We start from the raw sequence: 17,500 nt of genomic DNA on the forward strand, positions 1-17,500 counted from the left end.
TTTAAATATGTTTCTTCATTTATAAACACGTTGTATGTGATTTACAAAGTGAAGCGTCAGATAAATGTTGCGCAGTTGAAGAAGAAAGTAGCCTGAAATTAAAGTACTTGAGCAAAGTGCAAGTACTTGTTCTTGAATCTTACTTACATTACTGGAGTAAATGTACTCAGTTACTTTCTACTGCTGTCGTTAACGGGGAGTTCAATCCTGTAACATGAATACACACATACATTATATTACATTACGTTACATTACATTATACGGTATTATATTACATTTATAATATACTATATTACTGTATATTATATTATATTGTATTATTTTATATTATATTACTTTATACTATTATATATTACATTGTATTAAGTTAATTAACCATGCATTTCAAGAATTTTATTCCAATTTATATCAAGCTGAGTGCACAATACAAGAGCATAGCTTGGGTCATTTCTTGAAGAATGTCCCACTTCCTGTATTAGTGTAACTCAGAAGGATGAGTTGGAAACTCATCGATTTTTAAATGCTTTCTGGATGTGTTGTCTCTATTCTTGGTTAAGTTGTACAATGAAAATCAGTCAATGCCTTTGACAGTGCATACCGCCACAATATGTCTTCTTCCAAAACCTTGGACAGACCACCAGCTGATGAGCACTTTCCAACCTTTAAGTCTCCTAAACAACAATTATAAAGTATGAGAAAGTTATTCCATCTCTAGTGAATCTGGACCAGGTGGGTCAGCTAATAACATGAGGAGACTGCTTCAGGTAATGTTCAGTCCTGCGATCGAAATATTGCTGGATGCCGAGAAAACCTTTGACAGGATTGAACGGCCATATTAATTTAATATTTTAGCAAAATTTGAATTTGGTCCCCTCTGTATGAAATGGTTTGGAGCACTCTACCATGAACCAGTCTCCTCAGTCAGAAGCAACAACATTCTTTCTGATCCTCTCCATCTATATGGGAGGACACGGCAGTGGTGCCCAGTATCCCCTTTCATATTTATTTTAGCTTTTGAGCCGTTAGCCTGTGCTATTCGTGAAAATCGAGAAATAATGGCTATCTCAATGGGTGAGCGTCAGTTCAAAATTAACTCATACGCTGATGATATTCTATTGACTTTATCTGATCCACTGACCTCCACACCCAACGTGTTAGAGATAATCAATTCATTTAGCTCATTTTCAGGTTATAAAATAAAATTGAATAAAAGTGAAGCCATCCCGCTAAATATTTTTACGCGTTCTGTTCATTTAGGCTCCGCCCCTTTTGTCTGGAAACCTGAAGGAATGAAATACATAGGCATAAATATCAGAACACCAATAAACAAGATCTTCTAATCCACTGGTCCAGGTTTACTAAGAACCATTAGGGATGATTTGAGAAGATGGACAAATATACTTGATATACTTGATATACTAAAAATGAATGTCCTCCCAAGATCCGCTTACATCATATACTCCATTCCTCTTCAAATCCCTCAATATTGGTTTTAAGAAATAAATACTACGTTCTCTCAATTTCTATGGAAAGATAAAAAACCTAGAATAAATCATAAGAAGATATCCATGCTGAGGAGCAAAGGTGGACTGGATGTGCCTGACCTGTATCTCTATTGATGGAGTTATGGAGGTACAGATCATCACAGAGCATAACAAATCTATTTCTCTAGCATCATTATGGTATTGTCCCAAAGCTATTGCAAGGTTGACTAATCCATTGATCTCCATTAGCATGATTAAAATGATACACAGGAGGTTAGGTACCCCGGGTAGGGTTAGGGTCAGGGTTTGCTCTTTTCAGCAGGCAGTAACCCATTGATCATCATACCCATGCAAGGTCATCAGACAGGTCAAATTGTGGAGGTCTATACCATAATTCCATTTTCAGAAATGATAGCAAAACTGTGGGAGCAAAACCTGAGTATCTCACTCACCCCAGCTGAGTGGGACAGAATTTGGAAGAACTCAGAATCAATGTCCAAATGTGTAAGATTTAGAGTAAAACAATTGAAAATACTGCATCACCCCCTCTAGACATAAAAGGATGGCTCAAACCCTGTCATTCTTGTGCTAGCATGGTTGTGGGTGCACTCTCTATGGTTCTGTCCAGCTGCGAAGGCCCTCTGGGATGTAGTCAGGGTCATACTTTCAAAGATCCTGAACATGGATGTAACTATTTCCATCTACATTCTTGCTGCACATCCAGCCCAATGGCATCGATTCTACATTTGCACATTGTAGCATTAGCATGCCTTGCAACAAAACGCATAATTCTCATGAACTGGAAAGTTAGGAAGGCCAATTGTTTTAACTTAAATAAATGGCTGGAGGACTTTCTAAACCTTATAAGTATGGAAGAAGCTGCATCATCCCTGTTATATCTTGATAGGGGAGCGAATGGCATATGGGAAACAATAAGGTCATTCCTGGACTCACAACATCTTGCCCTCTTCTCTTTGTAATTTAACAACGTTATTGTTGGACTCATAATATTCATTCCTGGTCTCAACCATTTTTCCTGTCCCTGTAATGTGATTTTTTTTTTAAAGTATATTTATATGTTGGAGCAAAGCATGTGTTGCTGTAATGTCATGTGCATGCATGTGTTCCTATGGGCACACTGTGGGCCCTATTTTAATGATCTAAAGCGCATGGTGCAAGTGCATTTCAGGTGTGTCCAAATCCACTTTTGCTAGTTTAACGGCGGGAAAAAATGTTCACAGCACCAGGCGCATGGTTCAAAAGGGTTGTCCTTAGTCTCTTAGTAATCATGGGTGTGTTTTTGGCGTAACATGCAATAAACCAATTAGAGTGTCGTCTCCCATTCCCCTTAAAAGCCAGGTGCGCTTGCACCTTGGCGGATTCCTATTATAATGGTGCATTTGCCAAGCAGTAAGAACGGACGCTTCTCTGCAGAGGAAACGGATCTGCTCGTGCACAAAGTGAAAGCGCACAATCCATAACGAGCACACCGCTGCTCCTGGACCCTCCAGTGGCCCCAGACCACCAGTTTAAGATCCTGTTCATTAATTGGTTGCGAATGTATTTTCTTTCAGTTTTTGAAAAGGTTTATTTTTAAATTACAGCTTTGGTTTCTTTAAAATCGTTTTGTTCAGTCATGGCGTAACAGGTCAAATCAGCAGGGTTTTAATTGTTGAAAGTATGGAAACCTGATCACTGTACTCTCAAAATGTTAAAGAATATTTGTTAAATATTGTTCAGAAATTAAATCATTAATTTTAATCATGTAAAAAATCATCATACACAGTTATCAGGACTTGATCAGGTGCTGATCCTGCTGCTGGTATCAGATAGAAGCTTTCAAGATTTATTTCCTTCTTTAGTTTAATCATTGTTTTCATCTCATTTCTTTCCTCATGTCCTCATGTATTGATGTAGCAGTAAAGTCAATCTGTGTCTGACACGTTGTTCATATCTGTTTGCTGGGTCTTGACAGACATCCTCAACCTGACGGGTCTGTTTTAACACCTCCGTGTTTTCATCCGTCATTACTGTGATTAGTTTATTCTGATAAATATTAGAACTAAGCATTATGACATGTATTTTTTAAAATATGTTAATGTACACAATAATAATTTTTCACATTGTAGTCATCTTATTTGTAAGGGTTTGCATGTCTGTGCGCTGCGGCGCATCCGTGTGTGTAACAAGCAGAGTTAGGCGTGTTGTGCAGCCGCCTGTGTAGCTGCATATTATTGTCTTGATAATGCACCTTAAAATAACAGTGAAACGCTGCGCCATTGACTTCAGACCAGGTTTTTGTTGTTCAGTCGTGCATCCGCTTTCCACTGCCTCAAGATAGCAATGCACCAGCAATGTGCCTGACCACATCTCATTTTAAGACTACGGGCACTCTGATGGGCGCAAGTACATTTGCTATTTAAACAATGTGGGCGCTGGACAGGAAAACGACAACTGCGTCAGTTTTAAACTAGCAAAGACATTTGTGTCGCGCTTGGAAACACATGCATAAAATAATTTAACACTCTAACCCTTCCCCTCCCTCCACTGGTTTGTCTTGTCTGTGCAATAGCCATGTCCTTGTTTTTATCATACTGTCTGTAATGGACAATCTATAATAAAATCAAAATGGAAAAAACATCATATCATATCATATCATATCATATTTATTATTAAGGCCCGAGAAGAAGTGCCAATGATCCCTGGCAGGAAGGACGAGGAACCTATATGTTTTTGTTATTATTCTCCGTCGCCATTGTTTTTTTGAGGGGCTTGCAATGCTCAAAAACTCATGAAAATTGGCACACACATAAGAAATGGTGAAAACTGCAAAGCCCTCTAGTGACTGGGCTCGGGCCTGGCCATCGGGTTCCATAACGCCCCCAAACACAGATCCATGTTGGGATAAAGTTAGTTGGATGCTTATGATGATGCATTGGGACTTTTCCTGCTAAATGGCCCAGCGAGCCCGTCGCAGGCCGCAGATTTTTTTTTTCTTGACCCTGAACGCAACACTGCTCTGCGCACTGTGACAGCCAGGCACGTTGGAAGTAGAGAGCAAGTCGAGACAGAGAGACAGAAAGAGTAACGTTAGTTGGCAGTTACACATCTCGTATGGCAGCAAGTGCATTTAGAGGCTAAATGACTTAGCAGCAAAATGGATGGTGGAAAAAAGAGGAAGGATGGAGCAGAGAGGGAAAGAGAGGAAAAAAGAAAGGTAAATTAATTCAACTCAATTTTATTTATATAGTGCCAAATCACAAGAATCTAGACTGTACTCTTTAATTTACAGAGACCCAACAATTCCCCCATGAGCCACACTTGGCGACAGCAGTAAGGAAAAACTCCCCTTTAACAGCAAGAAACCTCAAGCAGAGATAGGCGCCATCTGCTTTGACCGGTTGGGTTGAGAGAGAAAGAAGGGGGGGGGACAGAGAAGCAGAACAACAACAGCAACAGCAACAACAACAACAACATACATGACTAGCAACAACAAACAGCAGCAACAGCAGGAAGGACATCCTCACTAAACGCGGCCCCTGGGGTTTCCTGTGAGATGAAAGCACAAAAACTCTGTGGAAGAAGCAAAGTTAGTGACATGCATTGATGTTACATGAATGCATACAGATGGAGAGGAGGAGGAGGAGAGAGGAGCTCAGTGCATCATGGGAAGTCCCCCAGCAGTCTAGGCCTATAGCAGCATAACTAAGGGCTGATCCAAGGCGAGCCTGGTCGGCCCTAACTATAAGCTTTATCAAAAAGGAAAGTTTTAAGCCTACTCTTAAACATAGAGAGGGTGTCTGCACCCCGGACTGAATCCGGTAGATGGTTCCATAGAAGAGGAGCCTGATAGCTGAAGGCTCTGCCTCCCATTCTACTTTTAAAGACTGTAGGAACCACCAGTAAGCCTGCATACTGGGAGCACAGTGTTCTAGTGGGATAATACGATACTTTGAGCTCTTCAAGATATGATGGTGCCTGACCATTAAGGGCTTTGTAAGTTAGGAGAAGGATTTTAAATTCTATTCTAGATTTTACAGGAAGCCAATGCAGCGAAGCTAAAATGGGAGAAATGTGGTCTCTTTTTCTAGTTTTAGTCAGAACACGTGCAGCTGCATTCTGAACCAGCTGGAGAGTCTTTAGAGACTTGTTAGAGCAGCCTGATAATAAGGAATTGCAATAATCCAGCCTAGAAGTAACAAATGCGTGAACTAGTTTTTCTGCATCTTTTAGGGACAGGATGTGCCTGATTTTTGTGATATTACGTAAGTGAAAAAAGGCAGTCCTTGAAATTTGATTTATGTGGGAGTTAAAGGACATATCCTGATCAAAGATAACTCCCAGATTCCTTACGGTGGTGCTGGAGGCCAGGGTAATGCCATCCAGAGTAGCTATATCATTAGATAATGTGTTTCTAAGGTGTTTAGGGCCAAACACAATAACTTCAGTTTTATCTGAGTTTAGTAGCAGAAAATTGCAGGTCATCCAGGTCTTTATGTCGTTAAGGCATGTTTGGAGTTTGTTTAACTGATTGGGTTCATCTGGCTTCATTGATAAATATAATTGAGAATCATCTGCATAGCAATGAAAATTAATGGAGTGTATCCTAATAATATTACCTAAAGGAAGCATATATAAGGTGAATAGAATTGGTCCAAGTACAGAACCTTGTGGAACTCCGTGTCTAACTTTTGCCTTCATGGAGGATTCATCATTAACATGTACAAACTGAAATCAGTCTGATAAATAGGACTTAAACCAGCTTAATGCAGTTCCTTTAATGCCAATTAAATGTTCCAGTCTCTGCAAAAGGATTTGATGGTCAATTGTGTCGAATGCAGCACTAAGATCTAACAGGACAAGTATAGAGACAAATCCTTTGTCTGATGCAGTTAGGAGGTCATTTGTGACTTTCACCAGTGCTGTCTCTGTGCTATGATGCCTCTAAATCCTGACTGAAAATCCTCAAATAAACTATTGTTATGTAGAAAGTCACATAACTGATTAGAGACTGCTTTCTCAAGGATCTTAGAGAGAAATGGAAGGTTAGATATAGGTCTATAATTGGCTAAAACACCTGAATCAAGAGTAGGCTTCTTAAGAAGAGGTTTAATTACAGCTACTTTAAAGGACTGTGGTACATAGCCTGTTACTAAAGACAGATTGATCATATCTAGTAAAGAAGTGCTCACTAAGGGTAAGGCTTCCTTAAGCAGCCTAGTTGGGATGGGGTCTAAGAGACAGGTTGATGGTTTAGCTGAACAAATCATTGAAGTTAGTTCAGACAAGTCTACTGGAGAAAAACAGTCCAAATATATGTCAGGATTTACTGCTGTTTCTAAGGTTCCTGTGTTTGGGGAGAGAACGGTGCCTGTTGAGGGCAGGAGGTGGTTAATTTTGTCTCTAATAGTTAGAATTTTATCATTAAAGAAGCTCATAAAGTCGTTACTACTGAGAGCTATAGGAATACATGGATCAGTAGAGTTATGACTCTTTGTCAGCCAAAGTGCTGAAAAGGAACCTAGGGCTGTTTTTATTCTCTTCTATTAATGCTGAGTAATAGGCGGCTCTGGCATTACAGAGGGCCTTCCTATATGTTTTAAGACTATCTTGCCAGACTAAGCGAGATTCTTCCATGTAATAAAGTACATTTATTACATGTAACATTGTCACTAAAGGAGGCAGAGGAATAGCGAAACATATGATACACAAAGCAAGAGACAGAGAGAGAGTGAGAGGGAGAGAGAGAAACCATTGCTAATTGCTAAGCTAAACTGCTAAGGTAAAGCAGCTAGCAGACACTCATTTGCACACTGATGGCGCAGCCTTCGGGAGCAATGTGGGCTTCAGCATCTTGCTCAAGGACACTTCAACATGCAGACTGGAGGAGCCAGGGATCGAACCGCTGGCCTTCTGATTAGTAGATGACCCGCTCCACCTCCTGAACCACAGCCACCGCGTTTCATATAATGCAATATAGTAGATTAGATTAGATTAGATTAGATTAGATTATACTATACTATATTATACAACACGTGGCTCTGACCAAGCAATCTGATTGGTCAACTAGACATTTAGAACATGCTCAAATCAGCATGACAGCACACCTAGCCACGCTCAAATGAAAAAGCCTCATCGCTAAAAATATTACTCCGCCATTCATTAGACCTACAGACCGTGACGTCGCACTGACAACAACGGTCCTTTCTGGGTAGACGACTGGTGGTTGATGTGAATTGTGGAGATATGTGAACTTGGCAAACTTGTTTTTTTCTGTTGTCATTTTCAGCCGTAACTGTAACGTTTGAAGATATATAATTAAACATGGTAGTCCGGCCTATCTGACGTTTCTGCTGGCGTTATTTTATGTACTGTGTTGCTTTGCTAGTGTCTTTTGTTTGTTTTGTTTTGTGGGGAGATCTGCGGTGAAAACCCGGAGCAGAGTTTTGAGTTGTCTTTCTTTTCTGTTTGTGAAACTGGATTGGACTGAACTGATTAGGGGTTATAGGGAAAACAAAACGGACCCTTTACTGAGTGGATTGAACTCTGAGACTGTGGGACAAGTTACACACACACACACACATACAAAACCTGAACCCTCCTTCACTCTTCATCGTTACCCGGCACCCCCATTCACAGAAAAACTTTCATTTTCCCTTCAGATGAGAGTTTATCTCAGCTTCCACTCCAGCATCTTCCATCAGCTGTGTTGGTGCTACGGCACTACTAGCTTAAAACTGTATGTGAAGTTTGCGGATGTACTAGTTAACTCTGTCCATGGAAAATTTATTTTTTCAGCAGACATCTTAGTTACAACAAGATTGAGCTAGCAAAGCAGTTCTTTTGTTTATATATGAGGTATTTATTCAGTTTGGGGAATCCCATGATCCCTAGAAAGCATTAGCTGAAGTTGGCTGGCTGAGTCAACAGGGACTAGAAATTGTCTCTGTTGCTAGGTCGTTACTAAGGATTGGTCTACTTGCTGGAGTAGTAAACTAGGCTTCATTACATAGGATTCTACTGACGTGAGTGATTGTTTTCCAGGTTTTAGTCATACCCCATGTATTTCCATGGAAATTTGAATTATGAATACATTTTGTTTATATCTTTTATTTTGTTGGTAAATGTTGTATAATCGCAATATCACACTCGAGGCGGTGCTTACACTTCAGTGATGCTTACAGAACTTGGCGCAAGCGTCTCGTTCCTGACCACATCACTGTTGTGCCAGCAATGACGGTAAAGCATACCCTCTCATGTAATATTGCTTAATTACATTATAGTATGTTATATTATATTATAATATATCATATAATATTACATTACAATACCTAACACTCATTAAATGAAGTCAGTTAGAAACATGTTAATAGATGTTAAAAGATTTCTGATTATCAGCCAAAATACTTGTTTGTTTGTTTGTTTGTTTATGACATCATGTTGGACAGACAGAACCGTGATGATTTTAATGACTACTCAAAGGATGAATTAGTGTTTGCTGTAGCGCCCCCTTCAGGACAAACTGTCATGAACTCTGATATATTAGTATTTCTTTGTTTCCTCTGCAGGAGGACGAGCAGCGTCGCAGCAGCGCAGCGTCATCATTGGCTGAGAACCAGCTGGAGGCGGAGTCAGATAGCGTGGGCGGGACTTCCTCTGAGCAGTGGACAAGATGCTGCTGACATCCTGCTACGCCCCCTGGAGCAACACCTGGCTCTGGTAAACAAACAGACAAATAAACACAAACAAACCAACCGACAGATAAACAAACAAACAGACAAACAAATGGACAACAAACAAACAAATAACAAACATACAAATAAACAGACAAACATGTAATAGACACATGTAATAAACACATAAACACATGTAATAAACAAACAAGTGTTATACAGTGAACAAATAAACATATGTAATAAACACATGTACTTAATGCATAAACACATGTAATAATACATAAATATGTAATAAACAATTAAACATGTAGTAAATAAAGGTTAGGATGACCCAGCTTGAGAACACATGAAAACAACAAATCAACATGTAAACACGTAGAATAGCTGTTAGAACCTTTCACCCTGCAGGATCTAAACTCAGCTGATTGATCAGTGATCAGTGATTGGTGGGGATGTCTACACTGACTCACCTGTCTGTTACCCCTCAGGTGTGTCCTGGTGCTCTTGACAGCTTCACCAGCAGTTCATGGGGTGAGTTCCTTTATTTTGCCTTCCTGTGGACAGCTTCGAACCAAATGTATTTACATGTGCATGAGTATTGAACCCAAGTATTTGGAAATTGCTCTCTAGAGCCTTAAGAGTTATTATAAAATGTTGTCAGATCACCTGTCGGCACCTGTCAATTAGTGCCTGGTTGTGTATAAACGTGAGCTATGAACTCAGTAAACCAAACTAAACATTAACAGCTGCAGCCTAAGTAACATCTCACTTATTAACTGTATATTAACAGCAATGTGAAGTATGAAAGATTAAAAGGGAATAAATGCAGCATTTCTTGAATTTCATGCTCTACACAGATCAGCAGGTTCTTATTTAAACTACAATACTAACCTGCGAGGAGCAGAAAGCTGAATGCTGTCGGCCTATAAAACTGTTTCATAGGATCCTGGTTATCAATTTTTCAGAGGATCCTGCTTTTGTGTTGCACCTGATCCTGGTGTTGAGAAACCTGGATCTGCTACCTGGAGTAGTCTGATAGAAACCAGGACATTGAGGCCTGTAAACCCCTGATCCTGGTTCCTCATCATCCTCTGTTGGCTGAGATGCACACAGATGATTAGAGACCTGCATCCTGTTAGAATCATGTAAACATGAATAACCAGGTTTTTCATGTTCATGACATTTTCATCGCAGCGACGCAATCTGACAAGCCAGCCTGTGCACAAGCATACATTCTCCTCAATCTAGCGGGACCAGAGGCCACTAAACGTGATCAGCCTTTTGTGTGCACAGGAGAAATGAAAGAGCCTGGCCAGGGAGGGCACATCCTCTTTCCCATGGAATCCAAAGAGAATCCTGAATGCCTCAAGAGAAAATTTCAAGAAATATGCAACCCTCAAACCAATGTTACTATGGAAAGACACAAGTTCAACACACGTCAGCAGAGGACTGGTGAGACAATTGAATCATATGTCAGTGATTTAAGGATCTAAGCAAAAAGCTGCAATTTTGGAGATCTCTACGAGGAGTTTATTGGAGATAGACTGGTATGTGGCATTAATCATGACAATTTGAGAAAGGTTCTCCTGCGTGATAGTGATTTGACATTAGCTAAGGCTATCTCCATGTGACAAATCCATGAGATGATTGAGGAACACAACAAAACACTGGCTTCTCCGCAGCACTCTGTGACAAATGTTGATGCAGTCCAGGCTAGGTTCATGAGAAAACAAAAGCATGAGATAAAAATGGAAAACAGAAAAAAGAAAAAAAAATGGGATGCAGTGCATTGCCAACTGAACAACTGTGGAGGTAGTCATGCAGCTAAGAGAGACAAATGCCCAGCTTTTGGTCAAGAGTGCCATGCCTGCAAAAAAAGGAATCATTTTAAAAACGTTGCAAGTCCAAACAACAGTCCTACAACGGGCAGAGACCTAGGACAGATAAAATGGAATAACACTGCAAATGAGTGTTGACTCAACTGATGCACAGATAGAAGAAAATGATGAAGCTTTTGTCAAAGTGCAAATTAATGGCACTCCAGTTGAAATGAAAGTTGACAAGTGCAATGTTTTGTTGAAAAAGGTATTTGAGCAAGTAAAATATGAAGAACAAATAAGAGCATGCATTAAATTCACAAACCTTGTTGCGTTCGGGGGCAGTAAAATCAAAACTCTTGGTATGATTAAGTTGCAGTGCCACCAAAGGGACAGCCATACACGTTGCCATTATAAGATGTTCTGCCACTGCTTAGTTACATGCATGCAGGCAAATTGGACTTGTCTCATTCAGTAAAGACGTTTACCAGTTAAGCCCCACTGATGATGATCTGTCCCATCAAATTCAAACAGAATACAGCATTCTCTTCACTGATGAGCTTGGAAAGGTACCCGTAACCTATTCCATGATACATCACCCAGATGTGAGACCTGTTGTTTGTCCTGCATATGGCGTTCCTGTGGCTATGAAAGACAGAGTCAAATCTGAGCTGGACAGGATGCAGGAATTGGGTGTCATCACTCCTGTCTCTGGGTGTCATCTATGGTTGTCACTAACAAAAAGGACAAACAGGAAATCAGCGTCTGTATCAATTAAAGAGACCTAAACACTGCTTTGAAAAGGCAACATCACCCTACGTGTACTGTGGAGGAAGTGGCTGCACAGCTGTCAAATGCAACTGTGTTTTCCATCTTAGATGCAAAGAACTCTTTTTGGCAGATTTCATGTGACCACACATCATTGATGCTGACCACATTTAGCACTTCTTTTGGTTGCTACGGGTTTCTACAGATGCCATCATAATTGATGACATAATCATCGGAGGTAAAAATGTTGAAGAACATTATGCCAACTTGAGAAAAGTGCTCAGTCATGCCAGAGGTGAACTTAATGCTCTCAAGTGCAGGTTCTGGCTGAACCAGGCCACAAGTGAAGGCCTCCCCACCAAAACAAAAGCAATAGTGAAATGCCAGTGCCAGCAGATGTCCCAGCTCTGCAAAGATTTCTAGAGATGGTCAACTACCTTGGAAATTTCATTCCAAACTAAAGTCAGCTGACGGCTCCACTGTGACAACTCACACACAAAGACACTGAAGGGACTTGGCATGAACAGCAGCAAAATCCTCATGGACACTAACTGAGACAGAAACCAGATATGCTCAAATCCAAAACGGGCTACGTTGTTTGCGTGTTCAAAATTCAATGATTATATATACCATACTGAAAAAACCCATACACGCAGCACTGGCAAGACTACAAAGGATGATGTTAAGACTTGATAATAACAGTATCACTCTCATGTACAGAAGTGGAAAACAAATGCACCTGACACTCTGTCTCAAGCTCCCACAGTTCAGCAAGCTGATGAGGAGGACGGTTTTGATGTGAAGACAGTCAACTACATGTCCTCTTCTCTCTTTAAAGAGTTAAGGAGACACACAGAAAATGACAAAAGCCTGCAGACACTCAGCACTATCATCAGACATGAATTGCCCAGCAAACAGCATAATCTTCCACATGCCATTCATCCTTATATTCCTTTCAGAGATGAACTAACTATTGAAGACTACAAAAGGAGTACATCAGCATCATGCACAGAGGGCATTTTGTTGCAGAAGCTACTAAACAGAGAGCAAGAGGCATATTATATAGAGATTTCTGGCCTACATTAACAGACAACATTAACAAAGAGATACAGTTATGCACTGTGTGTAACAGCACAAAATCACACCAGCAGAAAGAATCCCTCAGCTACATTCAATTCCAGACCTGCTTTGGCCGACTGTGGCAACAGACATCTTTGAATAGTGCAGTCAATAGTACTTAGTGCTAGTGGACTCATATTCAGGCTGGTTTTACCTGCTTCATGACGCTACCTCAGTAACACTCATCTCAATCAGACACTTTTCAGTTCATGGAGCACCACACACCCCCAGACAGCGCCAGACAGTTTTCAAGCCAGCGCTTTAAAGACTTTGCCGCACAGTGTTACTTCACTCATGTTACCAGCAACCCAGAGTATCCCCAATCTAATGGGTTAGCTGAAAAAGCTGTCTGCAGTGCCAAGCAACTCAAGGAGAAATCGCACAGAGACAGAACTGATGTTTTTCTCAACCTCTAAATCTCAGAAATGTGCCACATGACACAAGGCTAAGATCTCCTGCACAGAGACTAATATCAAGGCAAACACATAGTACTCCCCCGATCTCAAGGAAGCTGCTTGAACCACCGTACGCGTAGACCATCGGAGGTAAAAGCCCAGCTTCCCAATAAGAGACTGTCGCAAAAGTTGTGCTATGACAGATCAAGCCGTCCACTTCAGCCTCTGATGGAAGGACAGGTTGTCAGGTTGCAGACCCCACAAGGTTAAAACTGGATGAGAAAGGAGATTTGCAAGGAGCCCAGATCTTATCTCATTCAAGGAAATCTGTACAGGAGAAATCACCAAAACATTTTGTCTGTAGTCGAGCCTGCCCTAGCACAGCTCAATGTAAGTGACACTGACCACCAGGATACTGGACTTTGGTCAAAATAATATAACACTCTCACAAGAGATAGACAGGAAATGATGGACACTGAGCAGTTCCAGGTTGAGGTGCCTCTGGCAAACCTACCCTCAAACACTTCACTGAAAGTCTCTACAAGACACGCTCAGGTTATGCTAGCAAGCTAAATCCCAAAGACAGAGACTGAATTCACTTGTCAGTTAAATATACATAAGCACATTGTTCAGGTTAATTCATAAGTGTACTAAGAGCTGTCAATCAGGTGTTCAAGTCAATATATCAAGTATGTCTTCTATGTTGTGACCTCAGTTTTCTGTTTCACAGTGTGTATATTTGTTTGGCTATAATAACTGATATATGGTTGTCATATCAGTTGCTGAATATATTAGCTGTTACTTGCTGGTGTCCTGTTAGTTCTGGTTAGTGTGACTGCTGCCATGTTTGTTATGTTGCATCCTCGATATCATGGTCGATAAACCAGACATGTTTGCCTTATTCATGCAAACATCCGGCACTGCTGATCCTTATTTATCCTGTCACAGTTATTGATACTGGTGATCGCAGTTATTGATCGTGGTGATCACAATTATTGATCATGGTAGGTTAACAGAGTTATTGATCCTGGTTATCACAGTCTTAATTATAGGTTCAATTGTGCTCTTGAGGGATTTTAAGTCTAGTGAACATCATTTCTTATTCACCCAACAGGAAAACTTCTTCAATCTCAAAACAAAAGCATGAAAACAGGGTTTGTATGTTTGTTTGTCTGCATGTAATATGACGAGCTGTGAAACTTTGAGCCAGCTCACGACTCACAGCTCACACGTTCACAGTTAAACTCTGGTGTTTTGTGTTTAAGATTGAGATGTACTGATGAGGGGCAGATGGAGGGATGATGGGGGATATATGGAGGACAGAAAGAGGGATGATGGAGGACAGATGGAGTATAAATGAAAGATACATGGAGGACAATTGGAGGGATGATTGAGGATAGATGGAGTATAGATGGAGGACAGATGGAGGGATGATAGAGTATAGATAAGGACAGATGGAAGGATGATGGAGGATAGATGTAGGACAGATGGAGGGATGATGGAGTATAGATGGAGGGCAGATGGAGGGCTGATGGAGTATAGATGGAGGGCAGATGGAGGGATGATGGAGGATAGATGGAGGACAGATGTAGGACACAGAGCTGTTGTGAGGGCAGACAGCTACAGAACATTAGTCCTGACAGCAGATAGAGCGATAGCCACATTCCTGCTGCTGATAGCCACGCCTGACTGCTAACCCCGTTTACACAACGCCACAGGAATGTAGCCTGCAACACAAACACTGCTGCATGCTGGGAAACTCTCCGTCTGGGGCCCACAGTGTCAAAAAACACTCAGATACTGAAGATCTATAAAGAGTGACAGTTAGTGTCTATACATGAAAAGTGACAGTTAGTGTGGATATATAAAGAGTTACAGTTAGTGTGGATATATAGTGCTACTTGAAAGTTTGTGAACTCTTTAGAAATTGCTCTATTTCTGCATAAATGTGACCTAAAACGTGATCAGATTTCCTTGCAACTCCTAAAACTAGATAAAGAGACTTCAGTCAAACAAATGAGACAAAAACCTTACACTTGTTTGTTTATTTATTGAGGAAAATGATCCAATGTTATATGTTTGTGTGAGGCATAAGTATGTGAACCTCTAGGATTATGAATACATTTGAAGGTGAAATTACAGTCGGGTGATTCAATCAATGGGATGACAATCCAGTGTGAGTCTGGGAGGCCCTGCCTTATTTAAAGAAGAGAAATCTGGGTCTTCACTGTCAAACTCTGAGCTTCACAGGTTTGTGGAAGTGTGTCATGGCTCAAACAAAGGAGATTTCTGAGGACCTTAGAAGAAGAGTTGTTGATGCTCATCAGGCTGGAAAAGGTTACAAAACCATTTCTGAAGAGTTTGGACTCCACCAGTCGACTGTCAGACAGATCATGTACAAATGGAAGACATCCAACAGCACTGTTACCCTCCCCAGGAGTGGTCTAACAACAAAGATCACACCAAGAGCAGGCGTGTAATAGTTCAGGAGGCCATGAGGGACCCCAGGGTAACATCAAGGAAACTAAAGGTCTCTCTTGCAGTGGCTACAGTCCATGTTAATGAGTCCACCATCAGGAGAACATTGAACATCAGTGGTGTTCATGGCAGAGTTGTAAGGAGAAACCCACTACTATCCAAACAGAACATTGCTGCCGTCTACGGTTCACTGAAGACCACGTGGAGCCAGAAGGTGATTAGAACAATGTTCTGTGGATGGATGAGACCAAAATCAAACTTTTCGGCTTGAATGAGAAGCTTTATGTTTGGTCATGAGCAAACACTGCATTCCAGCGTGAGAACCTGAACCCATCTGTGAAACATGGTGGTGGTGGTATCATGGTTTTGGCTGCTTTGCTGCCTCTGAACCAGGACAGCTTGCAATCATTGATGGAGCTGTGAGTTCTGAGTCATACCAGCAAATTCTACAGGAAAATGTCAAGATATCCGTCTGTGAACTGAAACTCAACAGAAAGTGGGTCATGCAGTAAGACAACAACACTAAACACACCAGTCGTTCTACCAAAGAATGGTTAAAACAGAAGAAAGTCTTGACCTTAATCCTATGAAATACTGTAGAAGGACCTGAAGCAGACAGTTCATGTTGAGAAGCCCACCAACATCCCTGAGTTGAGACTGTTCTGTGAGGACGAACGGGCTAAAATTCCTCCAAGCTGATGTGCAGAGCTGATAAACAGTTACTGGAAACATTTGGTTGAAGTTATTGCTGCAAAAGGGGGTCACACCAGTTACTGAAAGCAAGAGTTCACATACTTCTGCCTCCCACAAATATGTAACATTGATAAGATAATTTTCCCCAATAAATAAATTAATAAGTATAATGTTTTTGTCTCATTTGTTTAATTGGGCTCCCTTTAGTTGTAGGATTTATGTGGCATTTAGTGAGGATATATAAAGACTGACAGAGTGGATATATGAAAAATATACAGATGTGTTTTAATTTAAGACATACATAATAAACATACATGTTTTAATAAAAGTTTTACATTATAAACACTGTGTGTTACATTGTAAACACATGTGTTCTAATATACATTATACATTCTAAACACATGTACTTTTTTATATAAGCGTGTCTTTGGTTCAGGAGGTAGAGCAGGTTGTCCAGTAATCAGAAGATTGGCGGTTTAATCCCCAGTTCCTCCAGTCCTGATATGAAGATTCTGATACTGAACCCCAATTTGCTCCCGCTGGTTGGTGTGTGAGTGTGTATGTGAACGTGCATTAGATTAGGTCTTGATGAGCACGTTGGCACCTTGCATGGCGACGTTTACCATCAACATATGAATGGATGTGAATGAGTGATAATTGACCTACATTGTAAAACACTTTGAGTGATCAAAAGACTAGAAATGTGCTAAATAAATGCAGCCTATTTACCATTTATATGGCGTTCATTATAAACACATTTTATAAGTTGTTATCAACACGTGTTTTAATTTAAGGTGTACATTATAAACATTTGTGATTTGGACTTTGCAGCAGAAGTTGGTGGTTCATGGAGAGCAGAGTTTAAAGCTGTGATCGTTTGATTCATATCTGATGAACAGAAGCTGCTTCACATCTGTGCTCATTCAGACTGTTCAAAGAGTGTGTGAGTCAGAAAAAATGAAGCATGATTGTCACTGATGTTATCTGACACACACACACACACACACACACACAGTCAGCTGTCTGCTTCCTGAGAATCTCGGAGATGCTTGTCGGTCTTTGGAGAGTGT

General features: G+C 40.6%; 1 protein-coding gene across 1 annotated transcript in view; it reads left to right on the forward strand.

Annotated features, from left to right (window-relative positions):
• The window catches only part of col4a4 (collagen, type IV, alpha 4), a 93,025-nt gene that overhangs the window by 597 nt on the left and 74,928 nt on the right, over positions 1-17,500 (forward strand). The window contains exons 2-3 of the mRNA XM_042413800.1: positions 9,053-9,203; positions 9,649-9,691. Of these exons, the coding sequence (XP_042269734.1) occupies positions 9,157-9,203; positions 9,649-9,691 (90 nt within the window). The 5' untranslated portion in view covers positions 9,053-9,156. The remainder of the gene's footprint in view (positions 1-9,052; positions 9,204-9,648; positions 9,692-17,500) is intronic.

Source organism: Thunnus maccoyii, chromosome 6 (assembly GCF_910596095.1).
Source record: "Thunnus maccoyii chromosome 6, fThuMac1.1, whole genome shotgun sequence".
Lineage (NCBI taxonomy): Eukaryota > Metazoa > Chordata > Actinopteri > Scombriformes > Scombridae > Thunnus > Thunnus maccoyii.